We start from the raw sequence: 17,812 nt of genomic DNA, 5'->3' as shown, positions 1-17,812 counted from the left end.
GATGCGACAGCGCGATAAGTGCGCGTTTTGGTCGACTTGATGATACTCTGTGTGAGTGGTGCGACTTCGCGACGAGTGTGCGGTGAGTTGGCTTGAAAATACCCTCTTCGGGTGATGCGAATGTCTGTGTAGTCGTCTTTTTGATACCGTAAGGCGATGTGACAGACCTCGTCCCACGCCTAAGTTGCTATACGAAGTCCGCCAACTAGGGCCAAACTCCGCTTGTCCCATCTACTCAGCTAGGTCCGGCAACCAGGGCCAGACCTACTCCCGCTGCTACCTACACCATTTCCTATTAGCTATTAAGGTCCGCCAACTAGGGCCAAACCTTATTCTACTACTTTATTTCGGGTTAGTATTACTTGTTCACTCACCAGTTGTCTGCTCGGCTGCTCCGCAAAAGTGAAGTTTCACTGACTGGTGCGTCGCTTTATATAGGCGGCCGACAGTTGTTTTCCGAAGATCGATAATCGATAGTTTTCGATGGTCGATAGGCGGTGGTGTCGCCAGATCGATCATATTCATTCGATTGTTACCAGCTGTTCGGGGCTGGGCGCGCTATTTCTTTGCCGGCGTTGCCATATGGCGACAGTGTGCCCGTATTTCCTGGGTTGGTGTTAACTTCCCGCGCCCACCCTTATTTGAATTTCGCAGTTTGGTGTTCGTGTTTTCTTCGTTTTATTCCTAAGCCTAATTCTTATAGCTAATAACAACGGAATGAATAGAAATAACAAAAATAGCTTAATTCACTACAAAATAGTTAAGACGTGGGTCGTCGCACTCCCCCCTCCTTTGCCAGTTTAAGTTCTTCGTTGTAATAAAGACCTTTCCCTTCTCCTGTTGTGAGGAAGCCTCACAACCGGGGCAACGCTTTTGTAGTATTTAAGTTGATTTTCTTAGTACGTAAGGTAATATATTCAGTATTAATATAATCAGTATTAAGTTAGATAAAAACGACATACACAAAGACCCAGGAAGGGCACACTAATAGGGACTTAGAGGTAGGGACTAGAGTTAAGAGAGACGCGCGCACTCAAGAGTTAGTTTTAAGAGCAACCGAAAACCCCAGAGCAGCCGAAGAACCACGAGCAGCCGAAGAAACAAAGAGCGGCCGAGAGCGGCCGAACACACACCCGAGAGCCGACGCCAGCAGCCAGGTTTATGGAACAGCTAGGTTTACCAACATTATAAAATAAACTCTGGACATATCGATGAACTCAACAGCGGAAAATTATTTACCCACTCTCGGCAGATCACCCTCTCGGCGCCACATTTCTTCTGGAGAGCATGCCCCATTTTTCGCACCCAAATAATATCCCGGCCTCCGGGCCCGTCCTTTCTCCTGTCTGTCTCCGTAAAATTATAAATATTTTCTGTAGAGGACTCCTGGGCCGACTGAGTCATTATCCTGGCCATAGCATCCTTACACTGTTATCCGTGCTTCGTATATTGTCCCGTTGATTGTCATTTTGAACGTTAGCTTTTTTCGTGGTGGTCGTTTGTCCGGGGGCGTTTCGGAGCTGTCTGTTCCAGGGGTTGCTATTTTATCTTCGTTGTCCGCGTGTATTTCCAGTATGTCTTCATTTTCCTTTTCCCATTCCGTGATATTTAGTGTGTTCTCCTCTTTCTCTCGTTTTGTCGTGCTACTGCTCTTCTCCGTGTATTCCGTGCTAGTGTTCTTTTCTTGTTCTATTTTTGTGTATTCCGTGCTAGTGTTCTTTTCTTGTTCTAGTGTTGTTGTTATCTTATTCCGTGGGCTTTCCATTGTCGTCTCGAGCTCTTGTATCAGTTTTATGATTGGTGTCTGCCGCTTGTGCTGTGTCGTTCTTCTTGGTGGTTCTGGGTCGGTACTTGTTTCATTCGCCTTTGCCGTTCCTTTCTTGGTCGCCGTTGTTTTTGATCCTTGTTCCGTTATCCTTGTCGGTCCTTGGGTCTTCTTTTGTGTGCATGCTCGTCCTACTTCGATTCGTGCCTTTTTTTTTTATATTCGTTTATTATTATTAAATACACTTAACAATACTATACAACTTAGACATTAGACATTAACGAGGCAAAGCGCCCGCATTTTGCGGTACGGCCGCAAAGCAATGCTTCGCACAATGGAAGGCCACTCTGTCAGTCTGCTCATTCCTCCTTCTTTCCAGCGACCTGAGGGATTTCATCAGCTTAGCCGAGAATTCCGCCACCGCGTCCTACGTCCTTTGGTCCGACAGCATCAACGGCACCAGCGTGTCGACCCTGATCGCTGACCCCGCTACCGCCTCCAGCTCGTCCCTCTCCTCGTCGAATCGGCGGCATTCGAAGAAGACGTGTCCAGCATCCTCGATTATCCCGGATTCGCACTCCGGGCATCCATCCTCCGTGTCGTGGCCGAACCTTTTCAAATAGCTGCGGAAGCAGCCATGACCGCTAATCCTGGGTGAGGAAGAAATCTACCTCCCCATGCTTCCGCTCCATCTAGGCCTCGATGTTGGGGATGAGCCTATGCGTCCATCGTCCCTTAGGCGAGGCATCCCACCTGGCCTGCCAGTTGCCATAGCTCCTTGCCCTGGCCCCGCTTTTCAGCTCGGCAGTCGTGGCTCTGTCGGGTCCTTGCAGACTGTGCAACGCAGCGCGAATGTCCGCCTTCTCGCGGATCAGCTCCTTCAGTGGGACTAAGCCGGCTAGCACCAGCACCGCGTCGCCCGAAATCGTACGAAAGGCGCTGGCCACTCGGATGGCACAGAGTTTATAGGTTGACTCGACTCCCCGCATGAAGGACTTCTTGTTTGCCGCCTCAGCCCACACCGGCGCCGCATACAGCAGTTGGGAGGTGATAATGCTTACCAGCAGCCTTCTGGTGTTCTGCTTGGGTCCACGGGTGTTTAGCAGCATCAGGGCGAGTCCTCCTGCTGTTCCACTGGCCTTCTTCTGGGCGTACTGAAGGTGCTCCTTGAAGCATAGCCTAGTGTCTAGGAGAACACCAGGGTACTTTACTGCCCTCTGCGACCGGATCACGGCTCCGCCAACCTGGATCTCGGACGTAAGTAATTTTTGCAGCCGCCTTTCCACCTTGTTCCCGCTATTGCCGTGTCCGCTATTTCCTTCAACATCTCGATCGCGTCCAGCGTTGACCTCCCCTTTCTAAAGCCAAACTGGCTAGGAGAGAGGCCCTCTGCCCTCTCGATGGCGGCATTTAGCCTTGCTGCTATCACCTTCTCGAACACCTTGCCAGTGGTGTCCTTTAGGAGAAAGGCTCCCCAGGCGGTTTGCCCGGCTTAGCCAGCAGCAAGAGCTTTTGCCTGTTCCATCTCTCCGCAAAGGTACCCTCCAGGAGGCATCTGGCGTATAGGGTGGCGAACTCCTTTGGGTGAAGCGCGATAGCCAGCTTCAGGGCCCTCTTAAGTACGGCGTCTGGCCCAGGCGCCTTCTTGGGGCGTACGCTCATTCCCGTCCAAATCACCTCGTCCTCGGAGACCTCACAGTCGCCGTTGGGGTGGCGCTCCGCACTGGGCTGCGTCATCACCACCGGGGCTCCCCTCGGAAACAGCACCTGCACTATGGAATCCAGGGCTTCCGGGTCCGAAGGAGTCGTGCTGCCTGCTTTCAGCACTTTGACCAGCAATCTGTAGGCACCGCCCCAGGGGTCGTTTACCGCCTCGTCGCAGAGCCAAGACGAGGGTCTCCTTGCTACCAGCCGCCTTGCACAGGAAACATGATGGCCTCTTGGAACAATCGGCTGCCTTGTGACCCGACTCTTCGCATTTGATGCAGCAGGCACTCCTATCCACCGGGTTCTTGCAGTGGTTTCCAGGCACCTGAAGCACCTGAGTGGGCCGGATCTTTCACGGATCCCCCAGGTTGACCATCCGAGTCGCACCTCTCCACGCTGCAGGACTGCCTTGCCCAGTGGGACGGGCAGGCTGACCACCGCCAGCTGCGACTCTGAGCGGCCACGGCGCATGCTCCGGACTCTCACCCGTTCTGCCTCGAAGTAAAATTGGCCGGCAATAGCGGCGCAGACCTCCTTCTTCGAGATGATAGAGTCGATGTTCCGTACCTCCAGAACCAGCACTTTCGTGTCCTCCGTCGACGCACGCACAGTCGCGGAGTCACAGAGCTCCCTCTCGATGCTCTCCTTCATGTCCTCGGCGCTCCCAACACTCCCTTTGGCCACCTCTAGGAGCAGGTTGCCGTTCTTAGTGCGCCGAACCTTGGATACACAGCCGCCCAGGTCCGACAACTGCTTGTCGTCCCTCCTGGTCACCATGGCTAGTACCTCGCTGTAAGATTTGCCGTTTGCTTGCACGATGACAGCATCGGGACGTCCACGCTTCCCTGCTGCGCTGCGCCGGCTGGTGTAGGGGCAGGCACGGGTGCGGGTACTTCTGGCCAGTTTGGCTAACGAAGCCTACGCCAGGGCTATTATTGGGCTGTAGCCTGCTGCTTCCCGACGGTCGCAGTCTGCTGCTCCTTGTCGGCGCTGCGAGTGCTCTGGGCGCATTTTGGGCACAGACTGGTCCCGACCTTGCTCTCCTGCCTTTCTTTGGCACCTGCGGCTGCCGCTCTGCTCGCCGCAAGAATGCTCGCATGAAGCGCCTTCATTTTGGAAAACAGCTCACTCGTGGAGACGGTAATGTGGCGCGTCGTCTTATCCATCATCTTCGTGGAGACTTCCTGCAGCAGCTTCCCCAGCTCCTGAAGATCCTGCAGGCTGGCTGCCTCCTCTGACGCCGTGCTTCTATTGGCCGGCGTAGTTCTATGAGAGCTGGTTGGGCTCGCAGGATCCTGCGTCCTCTTGGGGGGCGGCGTAGAGCTTGACCCAGGGCTCCGCCCATCTTCTAGGGGTTCCAGCACTATGGGCGATCGGGAGACCTTACTGCTCCTCCTGAAGGCCTCTGCTTCATCCCCTTCCCTCTCTTGGCAGGGCAACCTCTCTAGAGCCGAGCCGCACACAAAAGAATTTACATCCTTCTCCATGTGTAAGTGAGTGTGTGTGTGTGTGTAGTCGCCGGGCAGGGATGCGCCGCGGCGGTGCTCCCCCGATGAACGCGTGGTGTGGGGGTTGTGGCAGGGCCCCCCACAAAATCGGAGGCGGAGCGGCCGCGTGAAGCGGCTGAGATTGCTCACCTGCGACGTCACCCCCATGGTGTCCATGGATGATCCAGGGAGTCCGATCTTCCAAACCGTATATCTGGGCCAGCGGTGAGAGCGGTGAAAATATTTCCCGGGACAACCTTCATGGTTGTTGTTGCCTCCGTTCGCGAACTTCTCTCTCGTGGCAAATGTGGCTGCCCCCGCAACATATGGCAGTCACGTCAGCTGTGGGCGAGATCAGCTGTGACCGAGTGTTGAGAAGCGTCGAACACTGCACAGGTCTGGCAACACTCCGCTGCCACCAGGTGGCGCTGTGCAAACCGACCGCATCCGATCCGACGCATACACAGGGAGCGATCACGAGGCTATCCTATGCTCGGTGGGAGGTCCCGAGAGAGATACCCGTGCAGCACTGCGGCCCAGCAAAGGCCAGACACGCTGTGCACGCAGGCGTTCACAAGCGCGCTGGACGGCATGGCGGCCGAAGTGACGGGTGGAGCTAACGAAATGGCGAACCACATCGCAGCAACCCTGGAGCACGCCTGCGACCAGAGTATGCGCCAGAGAGGCTCGTTTGAGGAAACCACAGGCCAGTGTTCTGGTGGAGCGACGCGATCGCCGACATCAGGGCCACCTGCCTTCGAGCCCGTAGGCAGCTGACTCGTGCACGCGGAACCTCACGAGTCGCTGAGCGTAGCGAGGTCTACAGGGCGGCGAGAAAGGCCCTCAAGATTGCCATAAGGGACGCCAAGAGGGACCGTTTCCTGCAACTCTGCGACGAGGCGGAGGACGACCCCTGGGGCGGAGCATATAGGATGGTAGTCAAAGGGCTGAGAGCCGGCAGTATAGCTCCATCGGACCCCGAAGCCTTGGACGGCATCGTGCGGGCGCTTTTCCCGACAGGATCTCCGGTGACCATGGAGCCCAGTGCGGAGCGTCTCCCAAACGACGTCTGCGAAGTCTCGGAAGCGGAGGTGATCCAGATGGGTAACAGCGTGCTCCCCAAGAAGGCGTCGGGGCCGGACGCTGTACCTAACAGAGCGTTGAAGCTGTCCATCGCATTACACCCGAGGGCGTTCGCCACCCTGTACTCCAAGTGCTTGGAGGAGGGGACCTTTCCGGAGAGGTGGAAGAGGCAGAAGCTCCTGCTACTCGCCAAGCCGGGCAAGCCGCAGGGAGAGCCATCCTCTTATAGGCCCATCTGCCTCACCAACACCACCGGAAAGGTATTCGAGCGGATCATCTCAGCCAGACTGACTGCTGCCATCGAGGAGGCCGGTGGTCTCTCCCCAAACCAGTTTGGGTTTAGGAAGGGGAAGTCAACGCTGGACGCCATCGAGACGGTGACGGAAATAGCCGAATCGGCCATCGCCGGTAAGAGGTGGAAAGGCGGCTCCAAAAGCTACTGTCTAGTGGTAACGCTAGACATAAGGAACGCTTTTAACACCGCGAACTGGAACCGAACGTTGGAGTTCCTCGCCGCCCTAAATATCCCAGGGTACCTCATGAGGATAGCACGAAGCTACTTCAGCGAGAGAGTGCTCACAGCGGCCACGGATATGGGTTCCAGAGCATACGAAGTCTCCGCCGGAGTCCCTCAGGGCTCCGTGCTGGGACCCCTGCTCTGGAATACCATGTACAAAGGCGTCCTGCGGCTCCCAATGCCCAGTGGTGGTAAGGTGGTAAAGGTCATGGAGCAGACCAATAGCCAACCCCACCGCTATACGGTACACCTGTAAACGGGGCTCTGGCGACCGAGCAGGAGCGGTAAAACTCCCACCTGTTTAGTCACGGGGAAACCCCTGGCCAACGAGGGACCTCGCAAGTGCACATGCCACCCCTCCCCTCCCCTCCACGTAGCGTCTGTCCCACAATGAGCGGCTACGTGATCTGCGTCTGTGCCATAGTTGCCGGCACATGATCAAGCCTAGCAGCAGGCCCCAGCTGCACCCAAAAACCCAGGTATCGTCTGACCCAAAGTGGGCGGCTATCTGGTCTGCGTCTGAGCCATAGTGGCCGGCAGCTTTAACACCTGGCAGAAGGTATAAAATGCAGCCTAGCATTGGGCGACAATGCACCTATTTTTGGAATGTTAGAGAATAACTCAAATACTCCAGCTGGCAGCCACAATAGTGGAAATCCACCCGTGGGAGTTCCCACGGTTAGGGCAAGGATTCTGGAGGCCCTACCTAACACTCCAACACACCCTGTCGTGGCGGTGGCTGACTTGGCCGCCACGCTAGGTAATGCACCAAGCCGGAAGGAAGAGCAGCCTGTTGGCCCATTCCCCACCCCTCGTGCCACCCCCGGCGCCGGAGAGGAGTGCGGTCGGCGATCCCACCGACTCGGTCAAGAGGGGCAGAGACCCGGCTAGCCCGACGGGTTAAAAGGGTACGCTTCCAAAGAGAAGCAAAGCCGCCCAGGAGGAGGCCGTCGTCGAGGTTGAGCAGGAGAGGACGCTTACTCGCAACGAGTGCGTCACCAAGCTGGGAAAGCTGCTGGACGAACTCCACAGTCTGGTGCATGAGAAGCAGGTGCGCCATATTAACATCGCAATGAAGGCGATTATAGCAGAGATGCGGAAGCTCAAAACCGGCATCGAGCAGTCGGCAGTGGAGCCAGAGAGAATGAGTGAGCCGGAGAGCGTATGCTGCAGATGCTCCCAGATTCTACCAGCCGGGAAGCTGGTAGAAAGCAAGGCACAACAGACGGCGGTAGTGCCAAGGAAAGATCGGGCAGTCCAGACTGACCCGTGGAGAAGGGTCAGCCAACAAGACGGCATAGCCGGGGCTAGTGACGTCCCCAGGCAGAGGCGAGCCCCTCCAGCAAGGTTCGTCGGACGGCTAGGGGGAATTTACTCTTCGAGGTAGCCAGAGGGAGCACAGAGAGCGCTGAGTCCATGAGGGACAGCATCTCCAGGGTCCTGGGCGACGCTGCGGAAGTGCGAGCCCTAACGGAGGAGTCGAAGGTCTGCGTCTTCGAGATACGCAACCTCGACGCGATCGCGACGGAGAAGGAGATCCGTACCGCCCTCGCGGAGCAATACCGGCTCAGCGACGGAGCAGTGAGGATACGAAGCCTCCGCCCCGGGTACGGGGATTCCAAAGCGGCGGTCTTCAGCCAGCCATGCTCGATGGCGAAGGGCTCAGGAGGCGCTGCAAAGTCCGCATAGGCTGGACCACATGTAGAGTGCAGGAGCGCGAGGGCCCTTCCCGCTGCTTCAGATGCCTGGAGCTTGGCCACATCGCCATTAGGTGTAAGAGCCTGGTGGACAAGAGCGGCTGCTGCATCAAGTGCGGCGAAGCAGGCCACAAGGCAGTGGCCTGCAAGAAGGAGCCAGTGATCCTTCCAGCGAGCTCCGGAGAGGCCAACGTTTGACCCGGCAGCAAAAGCCGCCAGGTCGGAAAAGGCGGTACCGACACTTCAAGGACCGTATGCAGTTGATTCAGCTCAAGCTGAATCACTGCAGAGCGGCGCAGGACCTGCTGATGCAGACAGTGCGCGAGGTAGCGGCGGATGTGGCCATACTCAGCGAGCCATACAGGGCGAGCGTGGGAGGAGAGTGGGCCAAGGACCGCTCTGGCAAGGCGGCCCTTTGGCTCTGCGGAGACAGGCGGCTGCGCATGTCCAACATCCTGGTAGCAGACGGATTCGTTCGGGCGGAAGTTGGCGGCTACTGTATCTATAGCTGCTACTTGGCGCCTAGTCTCCCACTGGAGGTGTTCAGTGGGATCCTGGACGACCTAAGCTCCGAGGCCCAAAGTCATAGTCGGAGGAGACTTCAACTCCTGGGCCCAAGAATGGGGATCCGTCTCGACCAACGCCAGAGGACGCGCGGTACTCGAGGCGTTTGCATCGACGGACGTCGTCCTCCTTAATGACGGTGAGCGGCATACGTTCGTCAGAGCAGGAGCCGCCTCCATCGTCGACCTGACATTTGTGAGCGGAGCAATTTCCCAAACCGCTAGATGGGGAATCTGCGACGCATACACAGGGAGCGATCACGAGGCTATCCTATGCTCAGTGGGAGGTCCCGAGAGAGATACCCGTGCAGCACTGCGGCCCAGCAAAGGCCAGACACGCTGTGCACGCAGGCGTTCACAAGCGCGCTGGACGGCATGGCGGCCGAAGTGACGGGTGGAGCCAACGAAATGGCGAACCACATCGCAGCAACCCTGGAGCACGCCTGCGACCAGAGTATGCGCCAGAGAGGCTCGTTTGAGGAAACCACAGGCCAGTGTTCTGGTGGAGCGACGTGATCGCCGACATCAGGGCCACCTGCCTTCGAGCCCGTAGGCAGCTGACTCGTGCACGCGGATCCTCACGAGTCGCTGAGCGTAGCGAGGTCTACAGGGCGGCGAGAAAGGCCCTCAAGATGGCCATAAGGGACGCCAAGAGGGACCGTTTCCTGCAACTCTGCGACGAGGCGGAGGACGACCCCTGGGGCGGAGCATATAGGATGGTAGTCAAAGGGCTGAGAGCCGGCAGTATAGCTCCATCGGACCCCGAAGCCTTGGACGGCATCGTGCGGGCGCTTTTCCCGACAGGATCTCCGGTGACCATGGAGCCCAGTGCGGAGCGTCTCCCAAACGACGTCTGCGAAGTCTCGGAAGCGGAGGTGATCCAGATGGGTAACAGCGTGTAGGAAGGGGAAGTCAACGCTGGACGCCATCGAGACGGTGACGGAAATAGCCGAATCGGCCATCGCCGGTAAGAGGTGGAAAGGCGGCTCCAAAAGCTACTGTCTAGTGGTAACGCTAGACATAAGGAACGCTTTTAACACCGCGAACTGGAACCGAACGTTGGAGTTCCTCGCCGCCCTAAATATCCCAGGGTACCTCATGAGGATAGCACGAAGCTACTTCAGCGAGAGAGTGCTCACAGCGGCCACGGATATGGGTTCCAGAGCATACGAAGTCTCCGCCGGAGTCCCTCAGGGCTCCGTGCTGGGACCCCTGCTCTGGAATACCATGTACAAAGGCGTCCTGCGGCTCCCAATGCCCAGTGGCACGACCGTTGTGGGCTTCGCTGACGACGTAGCGGTGGTCGTATTCGCCAAGGAGCGTACCGCAGCAGAAGCTCTGGCAAACGATGCGATCACATCCATCGAATCGTGGCTCGCGAGTGCTGGCCTGGAGCTAGCGGCGCAAAAGACGGAGGCAGTCCTGATATCGAGCCGGAAGACCGTGGAAACGGCCGAGATCCGAGTTTGCGGAGCCGTGATTAGATCGCAGAGGGCAATAAAATACCTCGGCGTTCTGATCGACGCCCGGCTATCATTTAAGGAGCACCTGGAGTACGCCCAGAAGAAGGCCAGTAGGACGGCAGGAAGCCTGTCTCGGATACTCCTTAACACCAGAGGACCTAAGCAGACCATCAGGAAGCTGCTGACTAGCGTCGTAACCTCCCAGATGCTGTACGCGGCACCGGTGTGGGCTAAAGCCGTCGATACCAAGTCCTATATGCGGGGAGCGGAGTCTACATATAGACTGTGCGCTGTCCGAGTGGCAAGCGCATTCAGGACGGTCTCGGACGACGCCGCGCTTGTGATAGCGGGATTGGTCCCTCTGAGGGAGTTGGTCCGCGAGAAGGCTGACCTGCGCAACGCGCTCCGTGGGCTCCATAGGCCAGATCGCGCTGCGAAGTCCGAGGCCAAGATAGCGGCTATAGGAAAGAGCTACGAGAGCTGGCAAGCCAGATGGGATGCCTCGTCCAAAGGGAGATGGACGTACAGCTTGATCCCAAACATTGAGGGATGGATGGAGAGGAAGCACGGGCAGGTGGATTTCTACCTGACCCAGGTGCTGAGCGGGCATGGCTGCTTCCGTAGCTACCTAAAGAGGTTCGGCCACGAGAACGAGGACGGCTGTCCGGAGTGCGGATCCGGCGTACAAGAAGATGCGCGCCACGTCGTCTTCGAGTGCCGCCGGTTCGCCGAAGAAAGGGTAGAGCTGGAGACGGTAGCAGGAGCGGAGATCTGTGTGGGCACGCTGGTGCCGCTAATGCTGGAGAGCCCAAGGACGTGGGAAGCGACGGCGGAATTCGCGGCGAAGGTGATGAAGTCACTCAGGCTCCTGGAGAGGGGCAGGAACGAGCGGATGAGCTAAGCGGCCTGCCACTGTGCGAAGCAATGCTTTGCGGCCGTACCGCACAGTGAGGGCCACGGTTTCGTCCACGAGAGAGGATGAGATTGTAAAGAAGCGTCTGGGCGGCCGGGGTGATCCTCAGCGGCCCAGAGTCCCCTCACAAAATTTATAATTTGTGAGACACCCAGAACGGAGAAGCGCCGATAATTTTCTGGCCAGCTAGCGGGGAAAATGGGCCATCTCCTCCAGTACGTCGGGTGGAAGGTCGCCTAGGCACTCTCGTAGCGCCGCTTCCACCTCGCCGTCTGGGTCTGGTATTGTTGCAGCCTGGACTGCGCGTGTCCCAGGCGCTGTAGGGGTCGGGCCGGTGCGTGCGCGTGCCGCGTCTAGTTGTTCCGCGGACGGGATTCGTCTGCGGACTCCGGCCACACTGAGTGGCACGAGGACTGAATGTTGGGGCCGATGCCCCATCTGGAGACCATCCAGCAGCTCCTCAAGGGCGAGCCCCATCCAGGCGTCGTCCCTGGGTGATGACATCGTGGCGAGATCGTTGGTCCGGGTGGTGGCGATGCGGCCGTGCTCGGGATCGTGGGCGGGATGCGAAGCGCGTGTGTTCAGCGCTGCCGTGCGCTGGATCCTCGAGGGTGCGGGCGTGTACTCGCTGGCGGTTGCCTGTGGGCGGTCGGCGATGGTGCACCGTGTGCGTTTGCACTGCGTGGTGATCGATGTGTCTGTGGGGAGAAAAGAGCAAAAGAAACGGCGTTGTTAGGGGGCGCTTTCGAAGGACCCTACCCAACCGAGAGTTGCTCGATTTCTAAGTTTTGCGAAAGAGAGGGCGCATGTTTCCCCCCTAGGGGCGTAGGAGCGTTGGACAGGCGCGCCTGTCAGCAAGTGGCCCCTCTGAACATGGCCATCTTTCGATCTGGGCGTGGCTTAGTGGCGGCGGCATGGAGTGGGGTGGTTCTCCCCAGGGCTCGTGTCGGCGGCGTCTGATTGCTTTGGGTTGTGTGTGTCCTCGGCGTGGTCTTCCTCGTAGTCGCTGTCATCGATCGCGCCTTCGGCGTGGTTATCTGCTTCTCCCTGTCGGTAGGGTTTCAGCTGTCCCAGACTCGCAGTACGACGTCGGCGGCTGCCGGGTACGTGTAGCTGGACGATGTTTGGTGAAGGGAACTTCGCCACTCGGAAGGGTCCCTCGTATCTCGCGGCCAGTTTGGCGGCGAATCCTTCAGCCGCGTTGGAGAGTGCATGGCGTCTCACCAGCACTTGGCACCACTCGGAAGATGTCCTTCAGCTGCTGGCTTCGGTCCGTTGGGGCCACCTCTGGGGTGCCTCGTCCTGGTGTGAGCTCGTCGTAAAGAGTCCGTGGCAGCCTCGGTTCTTGCCCCTGCGTCAGGAAAGCTGGGCTAAATCCTGTTGTGTCGGAGACACTGCTGTTGATGGCCAGGGAGATTTCCGGCAACAACTGGTCCCATGTATTCTGCGGGCCTCCATCCAGGTACTGGGCGATCATCGTCTTGATCGTCCTGTTGGCTCTCTCCGTCGGGTTCTGCCTTGGCGTATACGGCGCCGTGTGCTGCAGCTCCATGCCCAGCGATTTGCAGAAGTTCTGGAAAGACCGACCTGTGAACTGTGCCGTTGTCGCAGACGAAGGTCCTCGGCATTCCGAATCTGCTCAGGCGCGTTCAAGTTGTGCTCCAGTGGCTTTCCGCAGTGGCACCAACTCCACCCACTTGCTGAAGGCATCTAGAAACACAAACAGCATGGTGTTGCCTTGCTTCGATCGTGGAAGCGGTCCAACGAAGTCCGCGCAGAGAACCTGGAATGGCTCGTCGACCTGGCGGGTGAACATCATCCCCGCAGGTTTCTCCTGGCTTACCTTGAACTTCTGGCAACTCGTACAGTGACGAACATAGCGCGCGACGTCGCGGAATAAACCTGGCCAGTAGTATCGCTGAGCCACGCGATTACTAGTCTTCCGGATTCCCAAGTGTCCGGCGGTTGGGTGGTCATGGCATTCCTCGAGGACGCGTTGGCGGTAATCCGACCCAACGCATAGCTTCCATGGCGTGTACTCCTCCTCTTCTGGCTGAAGACCAATGCGGCGATAGAGTTGTCCGTTCTCCTCCCTGTAGTCGGGGAACTTGGCGGGTTCTGTCCGCATCTTCTGAAGCATCTTCTTGATCCAGCGGCAGTTGACTCATTGTACCTGTGCTTGCTGCGCGGTAGGCAGCGGTTGGCGAGAAAGGGCGTCGGCCACGAGATTTTGGGCCCCTTTCCGGTAATGGACGTCATACTGGTACTGCTGCAACTCGAGAGTCCAGCGTGCAATCCTGCCCGTCGGGTTATCGATCGAATTCAGCCATTTCAGCGAGTGATGATCCGTCACCACGTCGAAACGGTACCCCTCGAGGTAGCATCGCATCTTCCTGATTGCCCAGACGATGGCGAGGCACTCCTTCTCCGTAACGGAGTAGTTCCTCTCGGCCGGGTTGAGCCGGCGACTGGCATAGGCGACAACTCTTTCCTGTCCCTCGATGGTATGTGTCAATACGGCTCCTATTCCGTACTCGCTGGCATCCGTCTGTAGAACGAACTTCTGGCCGAAATCCGGACAGGCCAAGATCGGTGCCTTCGTTAGTAGCGCCTTCAGCTCCTGAAAAGCGTGATCCTGCCTCGATGTCCACTCCCACTTTTGGCCTTTCTTCAGCAACGCGGTCATGGGTTCGACCACGTCGGCGAAGTTTGGAACAAAGCGGCGATACCAGGATGAAATGCCAAGGCACCTCCGGAGCTCCTTTAGGCAAGTTGGTGGCTTCAGCTCGCGGATCGCGGCAACTTTGTCCGGATCTGTATGGATGCCCGCCTCGCTGATCACATGTCCCAGGTAGACGATGTGGCGTTGGAAGAAGTGGCACTTCCCTTGATTCAGGCGCAAGTTCGCATTGCGCAGGCGTCGGAAGACCTCTTGAAGGTTGGCGACGTGTTCCTCCAGCGTTGAGCCTATGACGATGATATCGTCCAGGTAGGCAAATGCGTGCGGCTCCATGTCAGGCCCGATGACTGTATCCAAAGCGCTCTGGAACGTTGCAGTGGAATAATCCTCTGCCGGGAACGGTGAAAGCCGTACACTCTCGGCTGCCCGGGGCTACTGGTGTTTAGGAGTGGGGTGGCTGGCAAATCCTCCGCAAAAGGATCAATAAAAGTTTATCCCACGAAGTAGAAAAACGTAGAAAAAAGAGTCCAGAAATTCGGGGGTCGAAAAATGACGTTGGCATGGAGCGCCCTTTGCATGCATTTATTGACATTCGTATTGGAACTAAAACTTGAGCTTAGCCTAAGGCCCGCTGTCGACCGAGAAGCCCAGCTTAACGGCGCGAGAGCGGGAGAACCGGGAATTGGAGCGGCGCAGCCGTCCCTAGAAGCGAGCGACGATCGGGAACACGGGAGCGTGCGATCGGGAATACCGAGGAGCGGAGAGCGGGCGAGCGTTGCTAAGCTGGAAGCGCTTGAGCTTTTGGACGCTCGGTGGGCAGAGGGGAAGCAGGGGCCTCCTGGCGTAAACATTCTCCCCCCCCTTGCAATCACTCGGGTTGCAATAAACCCGTACAGGACGATGGTATGGAGGGGCGTCAGAGCGCTGCGTAGATCGTTGATCCTGGAGCGACGAGTAGCGATGAAGGACGGATGAGTGCCAACGAGAGGCGGCTGATTGCCATGGAGAGGCGGGAGCTTGTCGCAAGGAGCTTGCTGAACAAGGTGGAGGCGTCGAATGCCGTGACCAGGACGCATCACTGTGCGCTAGAAGACGTCGAACTGTCCGTAGCGGACGAACGTTGGCAGACTCGGCAATGGTAGGACTAAGAACCTCGAGTACGTCTGCCTTCCAGAGCGATCGAGGTGTGTGGAAGTGAAGCCCTTGTAAGTGACCTGGATGAAAAGGGATGACATGGAGATGAGTAATGGTCAATAATGTGCGAACTAGAAGTATGGGGGTGACCGACGCTGCGAGCGGAGTGGATGCTCTGGACGGTCATGCGGATGCAGGAGAGTGTGGTGGTGCTGATTGCACGTCTTGCATCGGTCACCGCTGCGGCAGGTTCCCTCGGAATGTTCGTGGGCCAAACAGTTAGAACAATAGCGGTGGTCGAGAACCGCACGGAGCCTCTTCTCAGCGCAGAGTTTCAGGAACTGTTGGCATTTCCGGAGCGGGTGGAATCCGCTGCAGACTCGGCAACGGTAGGACTGCGTACCTCGGGTACATCTGCTCTCCAGGCCAGCAGCACTGCGAGCGGCAAGGAATTTTTCCGGTGAACTTTTTGACGAAACGGAAATTCGTGTCGAGAAGACAGACACGCCGCCTGTAGCGGTTGTAGACACTGGGCCTGTGAGAACCCACCCGAAGATCGTCTCTTGGGCCAGGAGAGAGCCGAAGGTGTTATTTTTGGAGCCGCCCAGAAGCACAGACGGAAGTATGTCAGCTCCAATTAGGACGTCGATATCAGAACTCTCGAAGAACGCTGGATCCGCTAAGGGGAGATCAGGAAGCTGCTTTAGGAAATCTCTCGGAACTGGATATGAGGGAAGTTTTCCAGCGAGTTGAGGAAGAACATAAGCTGTCGTTTGTAACTGCAGCCCGGGTCTGGAGGGAGCGCGAATTGAAAATTTGCAGAGCTTTGTGGCTTGAGCGGCAACTGTATCGTTGAGACCGGAAACTTGGGTCTGCGTTGGCTGGGATGGAAGTTTTACGATATTGAGAAGCCTCTCAGTAATAAAGGTCGCTTCAGAACCTGGATCGATCAGGGCTCGCGCTTGGAAGGTGCGGCCAAGATGGCAGATGTCAATAATCGCCGTACCGAGCAGGACAGCCTTTGATCCTGACGCAAAGCAGACTTGCACATTAGAGTGGTCGTCGGAGGCTGCAGCGCTTCTCACAATGGGTGCGGGTCGTGGACTAGATGGAGCGGAGGGTCTTGAAACGGTAGCCGCAGGGTTGTCGCGGTGCAACAGAGTATGATGCCGGCTGTGGCACGTAAAGCAGGAATGGGCACTAGTACAGTCCCGTTGCTGGTGCCCTCGCGAAAAACAATTCAAGCAGAGTTGCTTTCTTCGGATGAAGTCTGTCCACTCATTGACATTCATGTCTAGGAAACGCGGACATATACGGATAGGGTGGTTTTCCCTGGAGCAAAGATCGCACCCTCTTGGGGCTGGAGTCTCTCGGGCCTCATACGAGTTGAGCCGGCGCGCAGGGGCGCTTGCAGGGGTCGATCGGGGGGGAAACTGCCCAGAACTGCTAGGCCTGATATCATCGATCGCCTCTAGAGTACGGTGACGCTCGGTCAAAAACGAGTTCAGCTCGTTCCAGGTCGGAATTTCGGCCTTGTTGTGGACGGATTGCTCCCACATGGACAGTGTGGTTTTGGGAAGTTTTGTGGAAACCATGTATACCAGGAGACAATCCCAGGCTTCGACTTGGATGGAGGACATAGATAAGGCTGTTAGGCAACTCTGGATAGTGCCTTGCAGCTCTTTCAGAGCGGCTCCTGACTCTTGGGGGACTGCTGGAAGGTTGAATAGGATCTTCAACTGGCTGTTGACGAGCAACCGCCGATTTTCGAACCGTTCGGTGAGGCTCTGCCATGCGGAGATGAACCCTTCGTTTGTAAGAGGGGCCTTCGACACAATGGCATGTGCATCGCCACTTGTCTTTGACAACAGGTGGAACAGCTTTTCCACCGGTGTGAGACGCGAATTCTGGATATAGATCGCCGTAAAAAGGTCTCGGAACGTTGGCCACCGAATATAGTCCCCAGTGAAGACTTCTGTGTCCACTGGTGGCAGACGACAACCCGTAGAAGGGGGTGGTTGACTACTGGCGGAAGCCTGTGTGGGTTGGAAGGCGGCCCTGTCAATTACGCCCTGCAGCTGAAACACACACTTCGAAAACACAGAATAGCAGTAACTATACTTCGATTCTAGCTCTGATGCAATGGTCGGAGGATCGTCGGCTTCGGCAAGGAGGTCGGAGCAGCTTTCATAGCCTTTCTCCACCTTTTCCCACAGGGCCCTAACTTGGTCCCGATGGATTTGGCACATGCCAGGGGGCAATCTGTCCGTGTCAGGGGCAGCCGGAGTGTGCAGGTTAGCCTCGAATTGGGTAACACGGTCTGTTGCGGCAATGAATTTTTTGAGGGCGATATCTATCGCCTTTTGAGCCATGTTGGACACGGATCGCGTAACCTTTGGCGCTGGACCGGGGCAAAGGTTCACTGAATTGTCGCTTTTTGCCCTTGGGATGGCAATGGCTGCCTTCGACCTTAGAGGAGTTGAGCGCGGAGACGGGCGCGGAGATGCGGATCGGGATCTCTCCAAACGGATTGACGGGAGCACACGGAGCTTCTTGTCGTCACCTGTGGGCATTCTCGGACTCACAGACGGTCAAATTAATGCGCTCGGCAGAATCTGGGTCGCTAACAACGTTACTTGTCGTCCAAGAAATACACACGAATTGCGAAGGAAAGACGACTCAACTCTGGTTCGCGTAACGCCAGTGGACACAGCACCAGCGACAAAAAAATGTCAGCGGCAAGCGAAGAGAAAACAGGAGCAAATCCTCAGCGGAGAAGTTCGGCCACGAAACACAAATGATG

At 57.1% G+C, this 17,812-nt stretch overlaps 1 protein-coding gene across 1 annotated transcript; it reads left to right on the top strand.

Annotated features, from left to right (window-relative positions):
- Positions 1–8,510: 8,510 nt before the first annotated feature.
- On the top strand, positions 8,511–8,954 carry LOC138928400 (uncharacterized). Its single transcript, XM_070285471.1, has one exon. It carries the CDS (start codon positions 8,511–8,513, stop codon positions 8,952–8,954), a length of 444 nt encoding a protein of 147 aa, XP_070141572.1.
- The last annotated feature ends 8,858 nt before the right edge of the window (positions 8,955–17,812 follow it).

The sequence above is a fragment of the Drosophila kikkawai genome, chromosome 3L (assembly GCF_030179895.1).
Source record: "Drosophila kikkawai strain 14028-0561.14 chromosome 3L, DkikHiC1v2, whole genome shotgun sequence".
Lineage (NCBI taxonomy): Eukaryota > Metazoa > Arthropoda > Insecta > Diptera > Drosophilidae > Drosophila > Drosophila kikkawai.
The sequence above is the reverse complement of the archived record's forward strand: the minus strand, read 5'-3'. Positions and strand labels throughout refer to the sequence as shown.

Bases quoted from the DNA above. Each gene is read 5' to 3' on its own strand.
- LOC138928400 (XM_070285471.1), top strand. From the start codon at position 8,511: ATGCAGTTGATTCAGCTCAAGCTGAATCACTGCAGAGCGGCGCAGGAC.